At 34.9% G+C, this 16,023-nt stretch overlaps 2 protein-coding genes across 2 annotated transcripts; one reads left to right on the top strand and one right to left on the bottom strand.

The window, feature by feature from the left end:
• Nucleotides 1–3,434: 3,434 nt before the first annotated feature.
• Nucleotides 3,435–8,662, top strand: LOC107812877 (growth-regulating factor 4). The gene is made up of 5 exons (XM_016638051.2): nucleotides 3,435–3,762; nucleotides 3,873–4,107; nucleotides 5,385–5,763; nucleotides 7,783–8,246; nucleotides 8,338–8,662. The coding sequence occupies exons 2-5, from the start codon at nucleotides 3,909–3,911 to the stop codon at nucleotides 8,343–8,345; spliced, it is 1,050 nt and encodes a 349-aa protein (XP_016493537.1). The 5' UTR covers nucleotides 3,435–3,762; nucleotides 3,873–3,908; the 3' UTR covers nucleotides 8,346–8,662.
• Nucleotides 8,663–10,126: 1,464 nt separating this feature from the next.
• Nucleotides 10,127–12,958, bottom strand: LOC107812876 (scopoletin glucosyltransferase-like). Its single transcript, XM_075241308.1, has 4 exons — nucleotides 12,450–12,958; nucleotides 11,550–11,795; nucleotides 10,761–10,944; nucleotides 10,127–10,589 (listed from the first exon to the last, which is right to left on the bottom strand). Exons 1-4 carry the CDS (start codon nucleotides 12,813–12,815, stop codon nucleotides 10,153–10,155), a joined length of 1,233 nt encoding a protein of 410 aa, XP_075097409.1. The 5' UTR covers nucleotides 12,816–12,958; the 3' UTR covers nucleotides 10,127–10,152.
• Between the last annotated feature and the right edge of the window lie 3,065 nt (nucleotides 12,959–16,023).

Genomic DNA, 16,023 nt, shown 5'->3' on the forward strand with positions numbered 1-16,023 from the left:
ATGTAAAATACATGGACAATGCAACAACAATCGAGATAAAGGTCAAGTACAAGACAATAACAACAAGTCACCCCAAATATGTAAATACAACAATAACAGCTCAAGGTAAGGGGCATAGCCGTATACATGGGAAACAAATATCACATCAAATGCTTGTCCCTCGTCCTCACCTGCACATAAATACCCTTCGTGCCATGACCTCACCATAACATACAAACATAACAATACAAATGAAATGGCACGACATCACCCTTTGTGCTTTTACTCTCAAATGATATGGCACGACATCACCCTTTGTGCTTTACTCTCAATAATGTGGCACGACATCCCTTCAATCTTTTACTCTCAATAATATGATACGACATCACCCTTCGTGCTTTACACTCTTTCTTACCAAGCATATGAGTATCAATGACAAATAAGGCAGGAAACACAAATAATATCAAGGAGAGTGCTTAAACAGATATTCCAAACACATTCTAAATCACAACTTTCCAAGTCAACAATGGTTCAACAACCCTCAAGAACCATATTATTCAAATACTTCCAAGAATCTCATAAATGATCCACAACACAAGTATAGAGCCTAACATCTCAAGAACTTCGGTTGTAGTAATGTAGTAATGATTTCACATAGAGATGACCTTATTAAACACATCAATGTATTCTTACAATTTCCATCAAGTTTGATCAAGTTATAACAAACTAAGTCTTGATATCTATCATTTAATATTATGTCCTTAGTATATAGGAGTCAAACAAGGCATTAAGTAGAATGTCACAAAATTCTACAAACACAAATATAATATAATCCACCTCCCGAGCATGATTAACCCTGGCACATACATATATGCTCGTCATCTTATATATGTATCACCCCCGCATGTAGCAAACAATGACAAACAGGAGGAAAAATTCCCTCAACAAAGCTAGGGAAAACACTTAACTCAATCCGGCTAACTCAACACTCAACTTAGCCTTTTCCTCTACAAATTCACCTCCGCTCGACTCAATCTAGCCAATGACAACTTGAATACACCACACAATGCAAGAAAAAATAATTTCAATTAATAAAGCTATGTTTTTTATTCAATTTCTAAAAAGTCAATAAAAGTCAACCCCCGGGCCCACCCGGTCAAAACTCGGGTCCAAAGGTAGGTCTTGACTACTCATAGCCCCACAGTCCAAATATGTATTTTTATTTTCAAATCTGAGTCTTATTCGACTCCCAAATCTCAAATTTTTATTTTTTAAAACTTTGACAAAATCCCCAAATTTTTCCATAAATTTCCTATGAACTTGATGTTAAATCTTGTATAAAATCATGAAATATAGTTGAAAATTGATTAAAGATACTTACCCAATGATTTGGCATGAAAATCCCCTCTCAAAATCGCCTCACCTCGAAGCTAGGGTTCAAAAATATGAAAAAATAAAGCAAAAACTCGGAATTCTCAACACTTAACAAGTTGTAGGTGTCGCATTTGCGAATAAAACTTCGCATTTACCAATGAACAATGTTTTCGCAATTGCCATAAAATGGTTGGCAATTGCGGATGAGCAGTGTTTGTGCAATTGCCATAAAAGGTTCGCAATTGCGAATGAATAGTGTCGCACCAGAAACTAGCAAAACCCAATTTCTCCGAAATGATCTGAAACCACCCCAAAACTCATTCGGAACCTCCCAGACACAAATCATATATGAATTTCAATCATAAAACATGTTACGGACCTGCTCGTGCACTCAAAACACTGAAAAGAGGTCGCCTTAACCCGATATTGACCATGGTAAAAATCCCAAAGTTTCTTAACTTTACTAGTCTCTCAACCATTGATCCAAAAATACACCCAAGCCCCTCGGGACTCCAAACCAAAAGTGCACACCAGTCTAAAAACATCATACGAACTAGCTCGAGCGATTAAATTGCTAAAATAACACTTAGAACTACGAATTGGATACCAAATCAAATGAAATTTTCAAGAAAGCTTTGAAATCTCTATTTTTACCACCGGACGTGAATCACGTCAAACCGACTCCGTTTCCCACCAAATTTCACAGATAAGTCAAAAGTATTATATTGGACCTGTACCGGGCTCCGTAACCAAAATACAAACCCAATATCAACAATGCCAAATATTCAATCAATTCTTAAAAACATTAGATTTTTTAGACTTTTAATGTTTAATAAATATTCATAACTCAAGTTAGGTACCTCAGAATTCGATTCTGGGCATACGTCCAGATCCCATATTTCAATACGGACCCGCCGAGACCGTCAAAATATGGGTCCGGGTCCATTTATTTATTCAAAACATTGATTGAAATCAACTAAAATTAACGTTTTAGGCAAAAATTCTTATTTTTATTAGTTTTTTTGCATATAAGCTTCCCGGGTCAATACTCGGACTGCGCACGCAAATAAAGGAAGGCTAGAATGAGGCTCTAAAGGTTCGAAACACAGAGTTTGACTCTAAATTACCGAGCGAAGTGCAAATACTCAAAATGACCAGTCGGATCGTTATAGTAACATAACAGACATGAGTGATCAGTCACTTCTTTTTTCTTTTATTGCATCATTCAATTCAATTTAATAATTAGAAAACTGAAAATAATAACTGGCACAATTTTGCATACTTAATGTTGCGAGAACATGGAACTAAGACATTAAAGAGGCCTAAACAATTGAATATGAAAAATTAAAAAGTAAAAAAAGGGGAAAAAAGATAAATAAATTTCTTGGTCTAAGAAAAGTGCCAAGTCATCACTATTATTTCCAGCTTTATTATGTATATATAAATATAGATATAAATTTTCTCCCACATCTATTTTTTACTTTTATTAAAACTTGATCCTCTTAAATTTCCGTTTGTTAAGATACTTTTCTTTAACAATAATACAGGAAGTTAGACACAATGGTCACCAGCAACCAAAGTAAACTTCATCACATGGAAGAAACTTAAATGTGAAAAGTACTCAGCCCCTGAATTTCAGGACTTCAGTTACAAGACATTTCCCTCCTCACTCAAACAAAATCTGCAAAGGGAAAAAGATTGCTACTACAAATTGATCTTTTTGTAGTCAATCATCCGTAATAATTACGGAACCTTAAGAACAAAGTTTAAATGATTGGTAGTTTGGTTTCATGATACTATCACATGATATTTCTTGAACTACTCAGATCATGGTGTGACGATAGATACTCATTTATCTTTAATTAGAGATTACTATTTTAAACTTTAAAATAAAATTATCTTTGAAAGGTACTAATTTTTAGCTAAATTGAAATTTTTCGATCCAAATCTGAATTAGTCATAGTCTGAAAGTGGACAAAGAACATGGTATGAGAAGCCAAAAAAAAAAAGAAGACCATTTTTTGAAAATAGAGAAGAAGGAGCTGTTACATCAATGGACCACAAGAAGACATAATTTATCCCCCACCCCCACTCTGTTAGGTCCCCACATCAGCCTTTCTTCTTCAACCCCACCAATTTATTCCCATGTCCCAATGCTTCCTTCAGCCTCAATCTCTCAACCTTAAACTCTTCATTAACTTTGCCAAAACTCCTCTTACAACTCTGCTAAACACAATTTCAAACCTTAAAGTTCTCCGTTAGAGTAATAATGGAAGTACTTACTAGCTAATATAATGAAGTGTACTATCTGTTCTCTACTCTGTACTTCTCTCACTTAGCTGTTTTTTCCAGCTTTTTTCATTCTGATCTCTTTCAATGTTTGTAACCCTAGATCTGTCCCCCTCTTAGGTAACTCCAACAACCTTTGCCCTCTATAACTCACACCAAAAAAAAAAACCCGCACACACACACTTAACCAACTTTATATTAACTGCAGTTGTGCTAATTTCTGGGTGCAGCTTTTTTTCTTTTTTCTTTCTTGTGAAGTGGATAATATGAGTGGGACTACGATGAGGACGGTGGCGGAGGATGGGTACAGGCCGCCGTTCACGGCGGTGCAATGGCAGGAGTTGGAGCATCAAGCAATGATCTATAAGTACTTAGTGGCGGGTATTCCTGTGCCTCCGGACCTTGTTGTACCTATACGACGTAGCTTTGAAGCCATCTCTGCGAGGTTCTTCCATCATACTAGCTGTATGTTTCTCTTTCTTCTTTTAGTAATTCCCATTTTATTTTTTATTTTTTCATAATGTTGGTGTTAGACCAGCTTGCATGTACCTCAAATATTTCATCGGGCATTTGCATCCTCTCACCAGTACAGTTATCCAGTAACTTTGCCCACCTAGGTTCAAAGTCCAGAGGCGGATGGATCTTATTTCAGTGGGCAAACTAGTATTTGTTCGACACTCTGTGTGTGTGTTTATACAAATTAGAAGGCTTAGTTCAAGTGGCAAAGGTTGACGGACGGGTGACTTATACAAACTAAGCCTGATATTTAAGTGGAGAATCAATTCATACTGAAAAATAGGTGAATAGTTGATAACAGATGGGGTCAAGCTAAAGGGTAGAGAGACGAGCCCATTATCCCGAGTTTCGCAAGGAAAAAACTAAAATTTATGGAATAGTATTAAATTTTGAATCCATAATTTAAAAATGCAATGGGTTTAAAAACTTAATCCCATTCTGAGGAAGATCCATTTTTTTCTCATTTTAAGTAAAAACGTTCCGCTCTTCATTTTGTAAGTTAATTTGCTCATTTATCAATAGTTAATTCTTTTAGCTTCTTTCAGTTAAGCAGTGTGTTGGAAATGTCTGCATTTCTGAAAGGTAAGTTTACCATGCTTTGATAGGGAAATTGGAGCATATGCAGATAAAGAAAATTGCTTTCCACTTTTTTTGGTCTAATATTTTTGTTAAGGCAGTACAATCATTAGTAGCCCTTACAATTTGTTTCTCCTCATTCTGTTTTCTTGTTTGGACATTTACTGATCTATTCATTTCAGCTTATTTCTGTAATTAGTCAGTCCTAGAGAAACATTTCTCTCTTTTATTTATTGGGTAGGACCGTAGGATAAGTCTCTTTTGATTTTAAGTAGGTTACTAATGTAATCTAAATGAATATGGTTAGTGGTGGACTATATCTTTTTTTCTTTTGTTTCACAAAACAGTAAGAGATATCATGTTATTGATTTCCAGAGGCTCATTTGGTGTTTATTTTGGTTTTATGCATAATTTCTAATTTATAGGCTGCATTATATCTCAATGTCTGTGAAGTGAATAAGTTTCAGTCTCTGTTCTGGTATAACTCCTATCTGTTGGGCTTCTGACTGCGGAATGGCCAACCAAATGTAGTAAAATATTTTCTTGTTTTGGTATAAAGTTCATCTTTTTAGGGGTTTGAGGGAGAGGTGTTGCAGCCATACTCTGTTTTCTAAATATGGAACTTATTAATTTTTATCTTCTGTGGTCAGTGGGTTATTGTTCCTATTATGGAAAGAAGTTTGACCCTGAGCCAGGAAGGTGTAGAAGGACAGATGGAAAGAAGTGGAGGTGCTCCAAAGACGCGTATCCTGACTCAAAATATTGCGAGCGGCACATGAATCGAGGCCGCAACCGTTCAAGAAAGCATGTGGAATCTCAATCTACTTCCCAGTCCTTGTTGACTAGTATGTCGAACAATGCTACTGGAAGCAGCAAAACAAGTGGAAATTTCCAAAGTAGCAGCAGCGGAAGCTTACAGAACATGCCATTATATTCCGCTGCTTATTCAGAAGGACCGAATTATGGAAGCACTGGAACGAAGATGCAGATGGAGCCTGTCTCCTATGGGATAGATAACAAGGCATATAGGTAAAGTCTCTTTGTCCTCTATGGTTCTTGTTTTCTTTAGATGCTTTTTTCTCTGATGTACTTGTTTATTTTTTCAAGCAGTTGGAGTTCTGTTACTTAAATGAGATCTTCCTTGAATGACTTATACAATGTTGGGTAAAAGTTTGGTCTTTGGCTGTACTTGGTGATGTTCAAATACTGGTTACATGTGAAAAGGCTTGCGTGTATGATCTGTGTTTCTGTTGCTGAGTAAATATAAAAATGGTACACTCAAATCTTTTACATTTGTAAGGATGACAAATAGGTCATACTCTTCTTGCTGAAATACAAATTTTCCCTATTTCCTTGTGAAATAGTTCGAGTTCCAAATAATCTTATATGCAAAGGTTTAATAACAAAATTTTGTAGTGAGCACTAACAACAACAACAACATCCCAGTATAATCCCACAACACTAAGGGCATATCAATAATCATGATATTATCTTTTCTGTCATCCTGTTGTTTGCTTGATAGGACTTGAGGGTTCAAATCTTCTAATTTTCTGTTCTGTAGAACTTTGAAGGGGGAGTAGATTTCCTTTCTCCATTTCTTTCTTAGTCGACCAAAAATACTTGGAGTTAATTTATCACATTAGCTCTTCTTACTATTCTGAAAAGTTATTATTGCAATGACAGCGAAAAATTTGTATGGACTTCTTTTTAGTATCATTTACTTTTTTGAAGAACCACAGTAAAAACTTGTTGAGAGAGAGTTGCATCAATTTTGCGGCTATTACTGCAGAAAGTGACCCATGATCATGTCTGCCAATTTTTCCTGTCTTAAAAAAGGACTATTATATGTGCACCAAGATTATTATATAGTGCCTAATTTCGATAGGATAGTTTCAGCTGTTCCAAGGACAGCAAGCAGCTTCGACCGCGTAATAGGTTGTCTCAGAATATGAGAGCGTTCAGTTTGAATTTTCAGGGGCTTGATCAATAGTAGAAGTGGAACTGCAGAAAGAAGTAGATGATATTTTTTGGACTCACAGAGTTTGGTCACTAAGAAACATTGTGACTGGATTTCTAAATAGGTTAGAGAATGGCAAAAGTTAAATAAGAGAGATATTAGGCCATAAGATACCCGGAATCTGGAGTGAGCTGTACTAGGCCAGGGACTCGATAATTTCGTAGTTGGGGGCATTTAAGTTCTTCAATATTTGGAAGACTACATGAGAGATGGTCATAGCTGCAATTAGATGAGTATTGTTATTTTAATTGTTATGTCTGATTTGAAGGTCAATACCTAACCTAAGAAATTGTAATATCTGAGCATAACTTGAAGGGGCTTCAAGAAGCTCTGGAATTCATTGATGCGTGTTTTCATTGCCCATTTTGAATATGCATAAAATATTTAATGCTAATGGATTCGCTATTGTACGTCATTATTGCTTACAAGGTAGAGCAATACTCGAACGCAGGAGAGAAAAGATGGCACATGATCTTGCAGTCTCATCTTATGCTGTATAATAGACAAGAAACAAGACAGAATAATGTTGAATACAGATCTCTATATTAAGTCATAAATAGATCTAACAAGACAATAGGTGTATTTGTTTATTCACATATGTGCATATAAACAGAATTTAGTGATCAAAGTTTGTACAATGTTTCAGGCTACACAATGATCTTTTATGTCTAACTATGATCTAATGATCTGGTAAGTGATACTCTGTTTAAATGATGATTATCCAAACCTTCCACCAAAAGTATTCTACGTGGTATAGACTTCTTCGGAGTAATAAGTGATGTAACACCACAAGAACCCAGAATAATTAGGGCCGACTTGGCCAATAGTCATCTGGGTACTTGAAACTAGACTACATGATTTGCTACGAAATACTAACAATGTTGCTTAAACTGGAATATCCAAAAGTAATTGTTGCATTCCAACTGAAAGATTGGCAAAATTCATTTGATTTTTGATATAGCAAAACGAGCTGCACTTGTCTTATAAGTGGTGTAACATCCACATTAATGAAATGCAAAATGCCAACACAGATATTTCCATGGAATGGCTGCTGATGCTGATGAGCAGAATTTCTCTCTAGAAGCTTCAGCTAGTATGAGAAGTTTAGGGATGGGATCTAATGCAGACAGCACATGGTGTTTAACACCACAACTTCCCTCAAACCCCATGGTGAAACCAAAAAATGAGACTCAGTTGCTATATGGCTCGCCTCAAACACGACTGCCACATCCATTTGAGCCTATGATTGATGCAACTATTTCGAAACAGCAGCAACATTGCTTTTTTGATAGTGACATAGGCTCTCCTGGGACTGTAAAGCAGGAGGAGCGTTCTATGCGCCCTTTCTTTGACGAATGGCCTACAGCTAAGGAATCGTGGTCCAATCTTGATGACGAGGGATCTATCAAAAATAATTTCTCCTCTACTCAGCTGTCCATATCCATTCCTATGGCTCCGTCCGAATCCTTTTCAAGGAGTTCTTGTTCCCCAAATGGTGAGTTAACATCCTTGGGCAACCTGTTTATTCAATTAAAGTTGCATTCTATCGCCTTGAGCCATGACTTTTGGTTTTGTATTGGATGCAGATGTTTGAAAGATCCTACCATCGAAATAATCAGTGTCTGGTGCTGTACTCAGGAACATGTATTGTTAGTGACAAAGTAACCTCTGCTTGTATGAGCTATGTACTTTTTTTGGTTGCTGGAAAATCCTGATATAATTGCATGTCTTTGTGGTGGATTTTCAACAATTTTAAGTGAGATGGTTGAAAAAACAAGTGCAGCCCAAGTTTTGCTATATGTATGAACAAAAATAAATGTATTTTGCTGTTTCAGCTGGGGCCTGGGAGTGAGACAATATGACCAGCCCAAGTTTGCTAAATAAAAAATTAATTTATTTTTCCTGTCTTCACTTACAGGATTCCAAGTTTCAGCGACTTATTCAATAGGATTGAACTCAAATACCCTAATAGTTTACATTATCATTATAATTTAAGGGATTTTTACACAAAATAGCTGGCCAAATTTACCGTTTACACAAATAGTTGGCTTTATTCTTGGTTCTTGGGGAAAGGCTAGCATATTTTCTGTGCTTAAGTTTCCTTAACTGGAAAGTTGTTTATCTTTTGGTGACGTTTTTCTTGCCTAATTATTTGCAAGAAGTAAAGTTATATTTAGAAAATGATGTCTGTTTCAAAATTTTGATTTTTTCACAAGAAGTTGAACTTTTTAAGTTGGAAAAAAAATACCAAAAAAACCTCTACAACGAGCTATTTTTGACAAAAACAACTAATACCACTTTTTACGGACAATTACTAGTTACTGGTACTAATGGTTATGCTTTAGGTAACATGACTGTCACATCACATGCTTGTACTGCTAATTTACTAGAGTCGCCCAAGTTTGTGTTTCAGTTGTATAAAGCATGTTACGTTGTGTTTCTTGCAGAATCATGCATTGTATATAATTGTATGACTAGGTTGTTAGCCTTTTATAATGGAGAGCTACAAATTTGTAATATATATATATATATATATATATATATATATATATATATATATATATATATTGACAAAATCAAGATGCAGCTCTATCTTCCTCTTCCATTTATTTCTTAGCTCATTTTCACTAACAAATTCGGTTACCTCACGCATGGTACTCTCCTTTTCTATTCTTACTACTTTGTCATTTTCTCCAACTCTAAGGTACGTAACACCTCTCACATCACATGCAGTACACATCTACAACACTGAAATTCATGCGTATTATGTCAACGTTTATTGAATAGTATGACAAAACGATCTTTTATAGAGTAATAATGAAAAAAATTGAAGTCTTTTTTTGACTTGATTTTAATAAGGATCGTCTTGTATTCCCGAGGAAATCCTAATGAGATGGTCAATTTTTATGCACAAGGATTTTTTTTTTGGCTAAGTAGAACAAAATAAGTGAGATATATAGAAATTGATAAGAAACGAACATGAACATAAAGCATTTGCAGAAGATAAAAGGACATAAGCTCATAAATATAAGAAAAATTAATGGTCAAACTTGTTGCTTGAAATGGAGCAACTTTTGATACATATTACTCTAGTTTGATTTTTTTTATCATTGAGCTTTAATATATAGAGCTTCAATACAAGGATAATTTTAAATCATAATCAGAAATGAAGGTATACATATATGGATCTCAAAGAACTTATAAGTAGCAAATACGAGACAATTTACTAGCAAGAACGGTACTATAAATGTGGATCGATACAAAAAAATTATGACATCAGGGTACGAAGTATTTTATTAAATAGATGCTGGGAGTATTTAGGTTCAATGTTGACTTAAGAAATCAATTGAAGATAGCGTACTCTATAGAGCACAGACAAAACCCTCAACATCCTCCACTCTTCACTTTGCTTGCATAATAAAATCCTTGAAATCATGCAGAGAAGGTGCTGAACTAATTGGAAAACCACGTCTAAAATTTTCACTTAAATCCTTCACTCGATTATGAACTTGTTTATCCTCCATTAATCTCTGAACCCCTTGTATTATCTCGTCCTTCTTAACCCTTTTCAACCCAATATTTTCTCCAATTGATGATACCATGTGACCAATTTTGAGATAACACACTATCAACTTTGCATTATAAAATTGGTCACCTCTAATAGGCCATGCCAATAAAGGTACTCCTTGTCCAATCGCTTCCATAGTCGAACTCCATCCACAATGTGTCAAGAATCCACCTGTCGACGAATGACTTAGTATCAACAATTGAGGTGCCCATCCATTTATTATCAAACCCCTTTTCCCAACTTGAGTTTCCAAGGCATTAGGATAATAATCTTGATTTTTGGAAATTACCCATATGAAATTTTGCCTTGAACTCTCTTCTAGTGCCTAAGCTGTTTCTTCATGTTCTTCCAAAGTGGGCACAACATCACTACCAAAGGCAATGTAAATGATTGAACTAGGAGACTTTGAGTCTAGCCAATTGAGTTAATTTGTTTTCTCACTAGAATTTGTTCTAATGTCGCGATCGCGAAGAATAGATTTTGAGGCAGTGAGCGTCCAGTATTTTTCAGGCAACAGAGGGCCAACGCCCCAAATTGGAAGTCCTGTTTGTTTTGCTAAATATTCCAAGAATGGTTGCTCTAGTTCAACGAACGTGTTCACAAGAATTGCAACTGTAACCTTTACCTGTTTGGAGAAAAAAAAGGGATTTGAGAAGTAAAAATAACTTTTCTTTAACAAATATTATTTGATTTGGGAAATAACACAGACAATCTCTTAGTTCCTATTTTATGTGACACTATTACTAATCGAAAAATTAATCATTTTTTAATTATAATTTTTCAGCTATTACTTTGAACTTTAGTAGTTATGATTTTTAATTAGTTTTTTAAAAATTAAATTTATTAATTTATTAGTTTAATAATTTAGTTATGCTAACTTATAGTAGTACTTCTCCTAAATTTAATTTAAAAAAACTTAAAGAATTTATCTCGATTTCACATAAAAAAATTAAGTGCTTATCTTCACGGTCTGAACCCTTTCACATAAAATAAAATAGAGCGAGTAATATATTAGAGTAGTATATACTATGTATGTTGCTTATTCAAAATTATTTAGTGAACTTTCATACTTAGACCTCCAGAATTCCTTTGTCCCAACCGAGGTCGGAATATTCACATTTCTCAACTAGGGAATGGAAAATTATAGTAGTACTATGTGTGTATATTACTTCTTAAACACCTTTGAATATTATATTAGTAAAATTTCTGGTTTCGCAACTCTTCTTCCACCCATGGTGGCTCGTCACCAGGTTGTGTCGGAAATGATTTCTTCTTTGTACGTGAAATCTCAGCACCAAATGCTTCCTCTGAGCTAAATCTCCTCACAATATCAACGTAATCCATGGCCATTTCACTGGGTAATTCGGGAAGAAACCGTGTTTCACCCGGATTGATGTATTCTACATCAGTTTTCCAAGCAGCATAATCCATGGCAAGGCAAGCTGCGCCACAAGGGAAGAAACCCACAATAGGTACCTGCGGTGAGAAGTGATGACCATGACTAATAGGTGGATATGATTATGTTGGTCTTAAACTTTACCTAATTTACTTTATGTCTAAAGTGATGAGTATATTTATTTTGAAAGTATTATATTCAAGCAGTATTTGTCTACATAGACGACATTATTATTTTTTTGAATGTATTTTCATCTACAAACATTGGGTAAGTGATTATAATTAATTTTTAACTATATTTCATGAATATACCTTAGATGTTAACATCAAATTTATGAATGTAATTAAAACATTCAATATTTCATACATATATAAATTTATCACTTAGCCATGATTAAGTATATACTTTCTTCGTTTCGATTTATGTGGCAAAGTTATAAGCACATAGTTTAAGAAGAAAAAAAACAATTTTTTTTTAAACTTGTGATTTGAAACAAGCCAACATATTTGTGTAGATATAAAAGTTTCTTGTAAGTTAAATTATTTTCAATTTAAAAAAGTTGTTATTCTCTCTTGAAACATCTAAAAAGGAAATGTTGTCAAATAAACTGAAACTATACGGAGTATATATATTTTCAATTTAATTATTTTCAACTGTTATATAAGAAGTTATTGATATTGGCTTAATGTAAGCATTTTAATCCCTTTCTAAAGGATCTTACCGTCACTAGGTACCTGAAATGTGGTGAAAATATCTTCAATATGTGACAACATCATGGTGTCAACTATGGCACAAACAACTGAAGTTGCACACTTGTTTTTGACTCTGGTTGTTAAAATAGTTTCCATGCCTAGTCTCATTTGCTTGAAATGCAACATAAGAGGCTGAGGATCAAAATTTCCAGGTTTAGGAGGCGGTGGTAATGGGGCGGGGACGTTGACGAATGGGTGGCGGAGCAAGGAGGAGGAGATATCAGAAGAAATGATGAGTGTAGTTTTGAAACGGAAAGAGGAAAGTTTCATGCAAAGCTCCGTTAATGGGAAAACATGGCCTTGTCCAAAGAATGGCACAACTAAAATCTCCCCCATAATTTCCTCCATGTTTATGGCTTTCTTTGTCGTTGTAGTATACTAGTCTATGCCTTTCTTTAATTTGTTCTTGTATTTATGCATGTGATTTCTCGTGGCTCAGCAACAGACTCTTAGAGATGGAGGAATTCTGCTGTTGGAATTAACATACCCATCTCTTCACAAACAGGCACCTTTTAGAACCAGAATTTAAAATAAGAAAAGTTAAAAAATATTTTGTGAAATTAATTTAAAAATATAGTTGACACCATGATGTTGTCACATATTGAAGATAATTTAAAAATTAATTTAAAAAACGTTTTTAATCTTACCATCATGGACTACTTAATTGGCCTAAGTACTCAATCTTGACTATTAAGAATATAGTCAAATTCTAATATCCCTCCAAAACATCCTTTAAAATATTAGTATAACTATATAATACAAAAAAGTACGTTTAAACACTTCTTTTTTACATTATTTTTCCGACAATGGACAAAATCAAACACTAACTAATCCAACAAAAATGTCATGCATGTAAACAAGGTTACACTTTATATACATTATATTCTTCACAAAGCACAACCATACTTAGGAACAGACACGAGACATGGGTCATTTCAGATGTGAAGTTGTTGTGTAAATAATTTCAGTGACTATGGCGGAATTCTAAAATGTGCCTGTTTGTGAAGAGATGGGTATGTTAATTCCAACAGATGGGATAATAGCATAATTCCCACTTTGTTGCTGAGAATTTTTTGGATTTAGCTATGGTTATTTGAGGAGAAACGAGAACGAGTTGTAGTGGTCGGTGTTCGTGATCAATTTCCTCTAAGATGTCTCGAGAATTAGGAGGAGATTCAGCTGTATCGGTGGAACGGCGGCAACAACCACTTTTATTGGGCTGAGATTCGTCGTCGGGACGAGGGTTCGAAAGATGGCACAGTTCGCGGTGGTCGCCGCCGGAATGTGCAGCGGTTTGTTGTCGTTGCTCATGTGGGCTCGTGAACCTCTTTGTGCTGGCTGTATAAGCTGCCGGTGGGACTTTGCCGGGAGGCACTGAGGTCTGAGGATGAAACGCTGCCTCTTGGTGCGCTGTGAAGAAACAGTGCTTTCGATACATCCCATCCGTAAATTAGATTTCTTTTAATTATTTTCTTTTTTTTTCAAAAGTACTTAATTTAAAGCCATGTGTACCTGTCTTATTTGTCATTCTGGCGTGTGCATAACACGCATCTTTTGTGTTTGTCTGACAATCAATTTTGTGTCTAAATGACACATTTGAGATGTGATTGAAGTGTTCAAATGAAACGAATTTAAGATAAATTGTCTAAGTGAAAAATATGGACAACTTTAAGAGGTTGTCGATGTATTTTGTCAAAACAATTTAAAAAGAAAAGGAGATTTTTGACACATAATCTCAATATATGCATAGTATCAAAATTACCTTTTTAAATGAAAGTTGGTAAGAGTACCTCATGCTTTCATTTGTTTCGTACAAACTTTTATATCAAGTGAACCCGTACAAGAATAAAATGAAGATGTTGATATGAAATAGTTTTTAAAAAAATGTGACTTTCTTTTTTACAGATTAAAGAAAAATGTGTAATATGGAGTAGAAGGAGTAATATTACTAAGTAAAAGGAACAATTTACGTACTTCAGAGTGATCCTGTGGAAGAACGTCTAGTGACTCTAAAAATATCAAATGATCCGACAGAGTAGGAAGTGACCAGGTACTAAACCATTAGAATATGATGGGAAAAAAACACCATTAAAATATCGATGTCAACGGCGACAATTTTCTTTGGAAGGTTAATCCATATTAGTTCAGGCTGGGGAGGTTTGTTTGGTATTAACATTATACAGTACTAGTAATTAATTTTAAATGTGATAAGAGTAGCATATAATTTAAAAAACAAAAAAATTACAAAGGAAGTTGCCACAAATAAAACGAAGATGCTTTAAATTAATTCTCCAAAAGAAACTACTCGTAATATGTTTCATCCTCAGACGGTACAAAGAGAAGTAATAATTCAGATGCTTTTTTCTTCCAAACAATGTTTTCCAAAATAAAAGAAAACAAAATATTTTTAAAAGATTAGAAATATAGTAGCAGCCTAATAATAGCAACTGCATCTGCTATAAATATGTTGACAAGATTGGAATATAAGTAGCAGCCTGATAATTGCAACTGCATCAGTAGATGCTGCAAAATTCCATTCCCACTAAATATTCTTTTTCTCTTCTACCACTGGATCAGCTTGTTGAAGTTTGGCAAAATGCCAAAGTCCCACATTGGTTGGGAGTTAAGTTTGGGGGGATTTTTCCCCTATAAAAGAAGGCCTAATGTTTAGGATTGAAACACACCTCTCATTTGCCTTCTCATCTGTTTAAGGCATTTGTATCTTCTCTCTTTAGTATTATTTCACTTGTATTTTTGAGTGGAATAAAATATTGGTTGTGTCCGAGGAGTAGGCAAAATTAGCCGAACCTCGTAAATTCTGGTGTTCCCTTTATTATTGCTTTATTGTCTTATTTATTATTTGGTGGCTGTCATAATTTTTGGTATAGTAGTTGTGACTTATTCACACTCTATACATTTGGCTTCCGCAACAATTGGTATCAGAGCCAAGGTACTGTCTAAGTATGCTCTGTGGTTGCAGCATAGTCTGATCTTCCACATCAGAAAAGATTTATCTTGGTAACTGAGTCAAGGTTCTGTCTGAGTATGCTCTGTGGTTGCAGCTTAGTCTGATCTTCCACACCAGAAAGGAAATAATCTTGATTTGTGTCGTCAGCTATTAAATAATATTTGTGTCAAAGATGGGAGACAATAAACAAGAAGAATCTACATCAAGTGTCAACAATACGTCATCATTGGCATCTTCGCTTATGACAAGAATTGTGTCAAATGCGAAATTTGCGGTCGAAATATTTGACGGGTCCGGACATTTTGGGATGTGGCAAGGCGAGGTTCTAGATGTCCTTTTTCAACAAGGGCTAGATCTGGCCATTGAAGAAAAGAAACCAGATGTTATTGGAGAAGAAGATTGGAGAATTATCAACCGTGTTGCTTGCGGTACCATTCGATCCTACCTTGCTAGAGAGCAGAAATATCCATACACAAAGGAAACTTCTGCAAGTAAATTATGGAAAGCACTGGAGGATAAATTTTTGAAGAAAAACAGTCAAAATAAATTGTACATGAAGAAGAGACTGTTTCACTTCACCTATGTTCC

Source organism: Nicotiana tabacum, chromosome 20 (genome assembly GCF_000715075.1).
Source record: "Nicotiana tabacum cultivar K326 chromosome 20, ASM71507v2, whole genome shotgun sequence".
Taxonomy (NCBI): Eukaryota; Viridiplantae; Streptophyta; class Magnoliopsida; order Solanales; family Solanaceae; genus Nicotiana; species Nicotiana tabacum.

What these genes read in the sequence shown, in the direction of transcription:
- LOC107812877 (XM_016638051.2), top strand. Translation starts at nt 3,909, where the DNA reads ATGAGTGGGACTACGATGAGGACGGTGGCGGAGGATGGGTACAGGCCG. An exon ending in GTTCTTCCATCATACTAGCT is followed by an intron (nt 4,108 to 5,384) that starts GTATGTTTCTCT and finishes TTCTGTGGTCAG; the next exon opens with TGGGTTATTGTTCCTATTAT. An exon ending in ATAGATAACAAGGCATATAG is followed by an intron (nt 5,764 to 7,782) that starts GTAAAGTCTCTT and finishes ATGCCAACACAG; the next exon opens with ATATTTCCATGGAATGGCTG.
- LOC107812876 (XM_075241308.1), bottom strand. Translation starts at nt 12,815, where the DNA reads ATGGAGGAAATTATGGGGGAGATTTTAGTTGTGCCATTCTTTGGACAA. An exon ending in ATATTTTCACCACATTTCAG is followed by an intron (nt 11,796 to 12,449) that starts GTACCTAGTGAC and finishes TTCTCACCGCAG; the next exon opens with GTACCTATTGTGGGTTTCTT. An exon ending in CGACATTAGAACAAATTCTA is followed by an intron (nt 10,590 to 10,760) that starts GTGAGAAAACAA and finishes CCAAAAATCAAG; the next exon opens with ATTATTATCCTAATGCCTTG.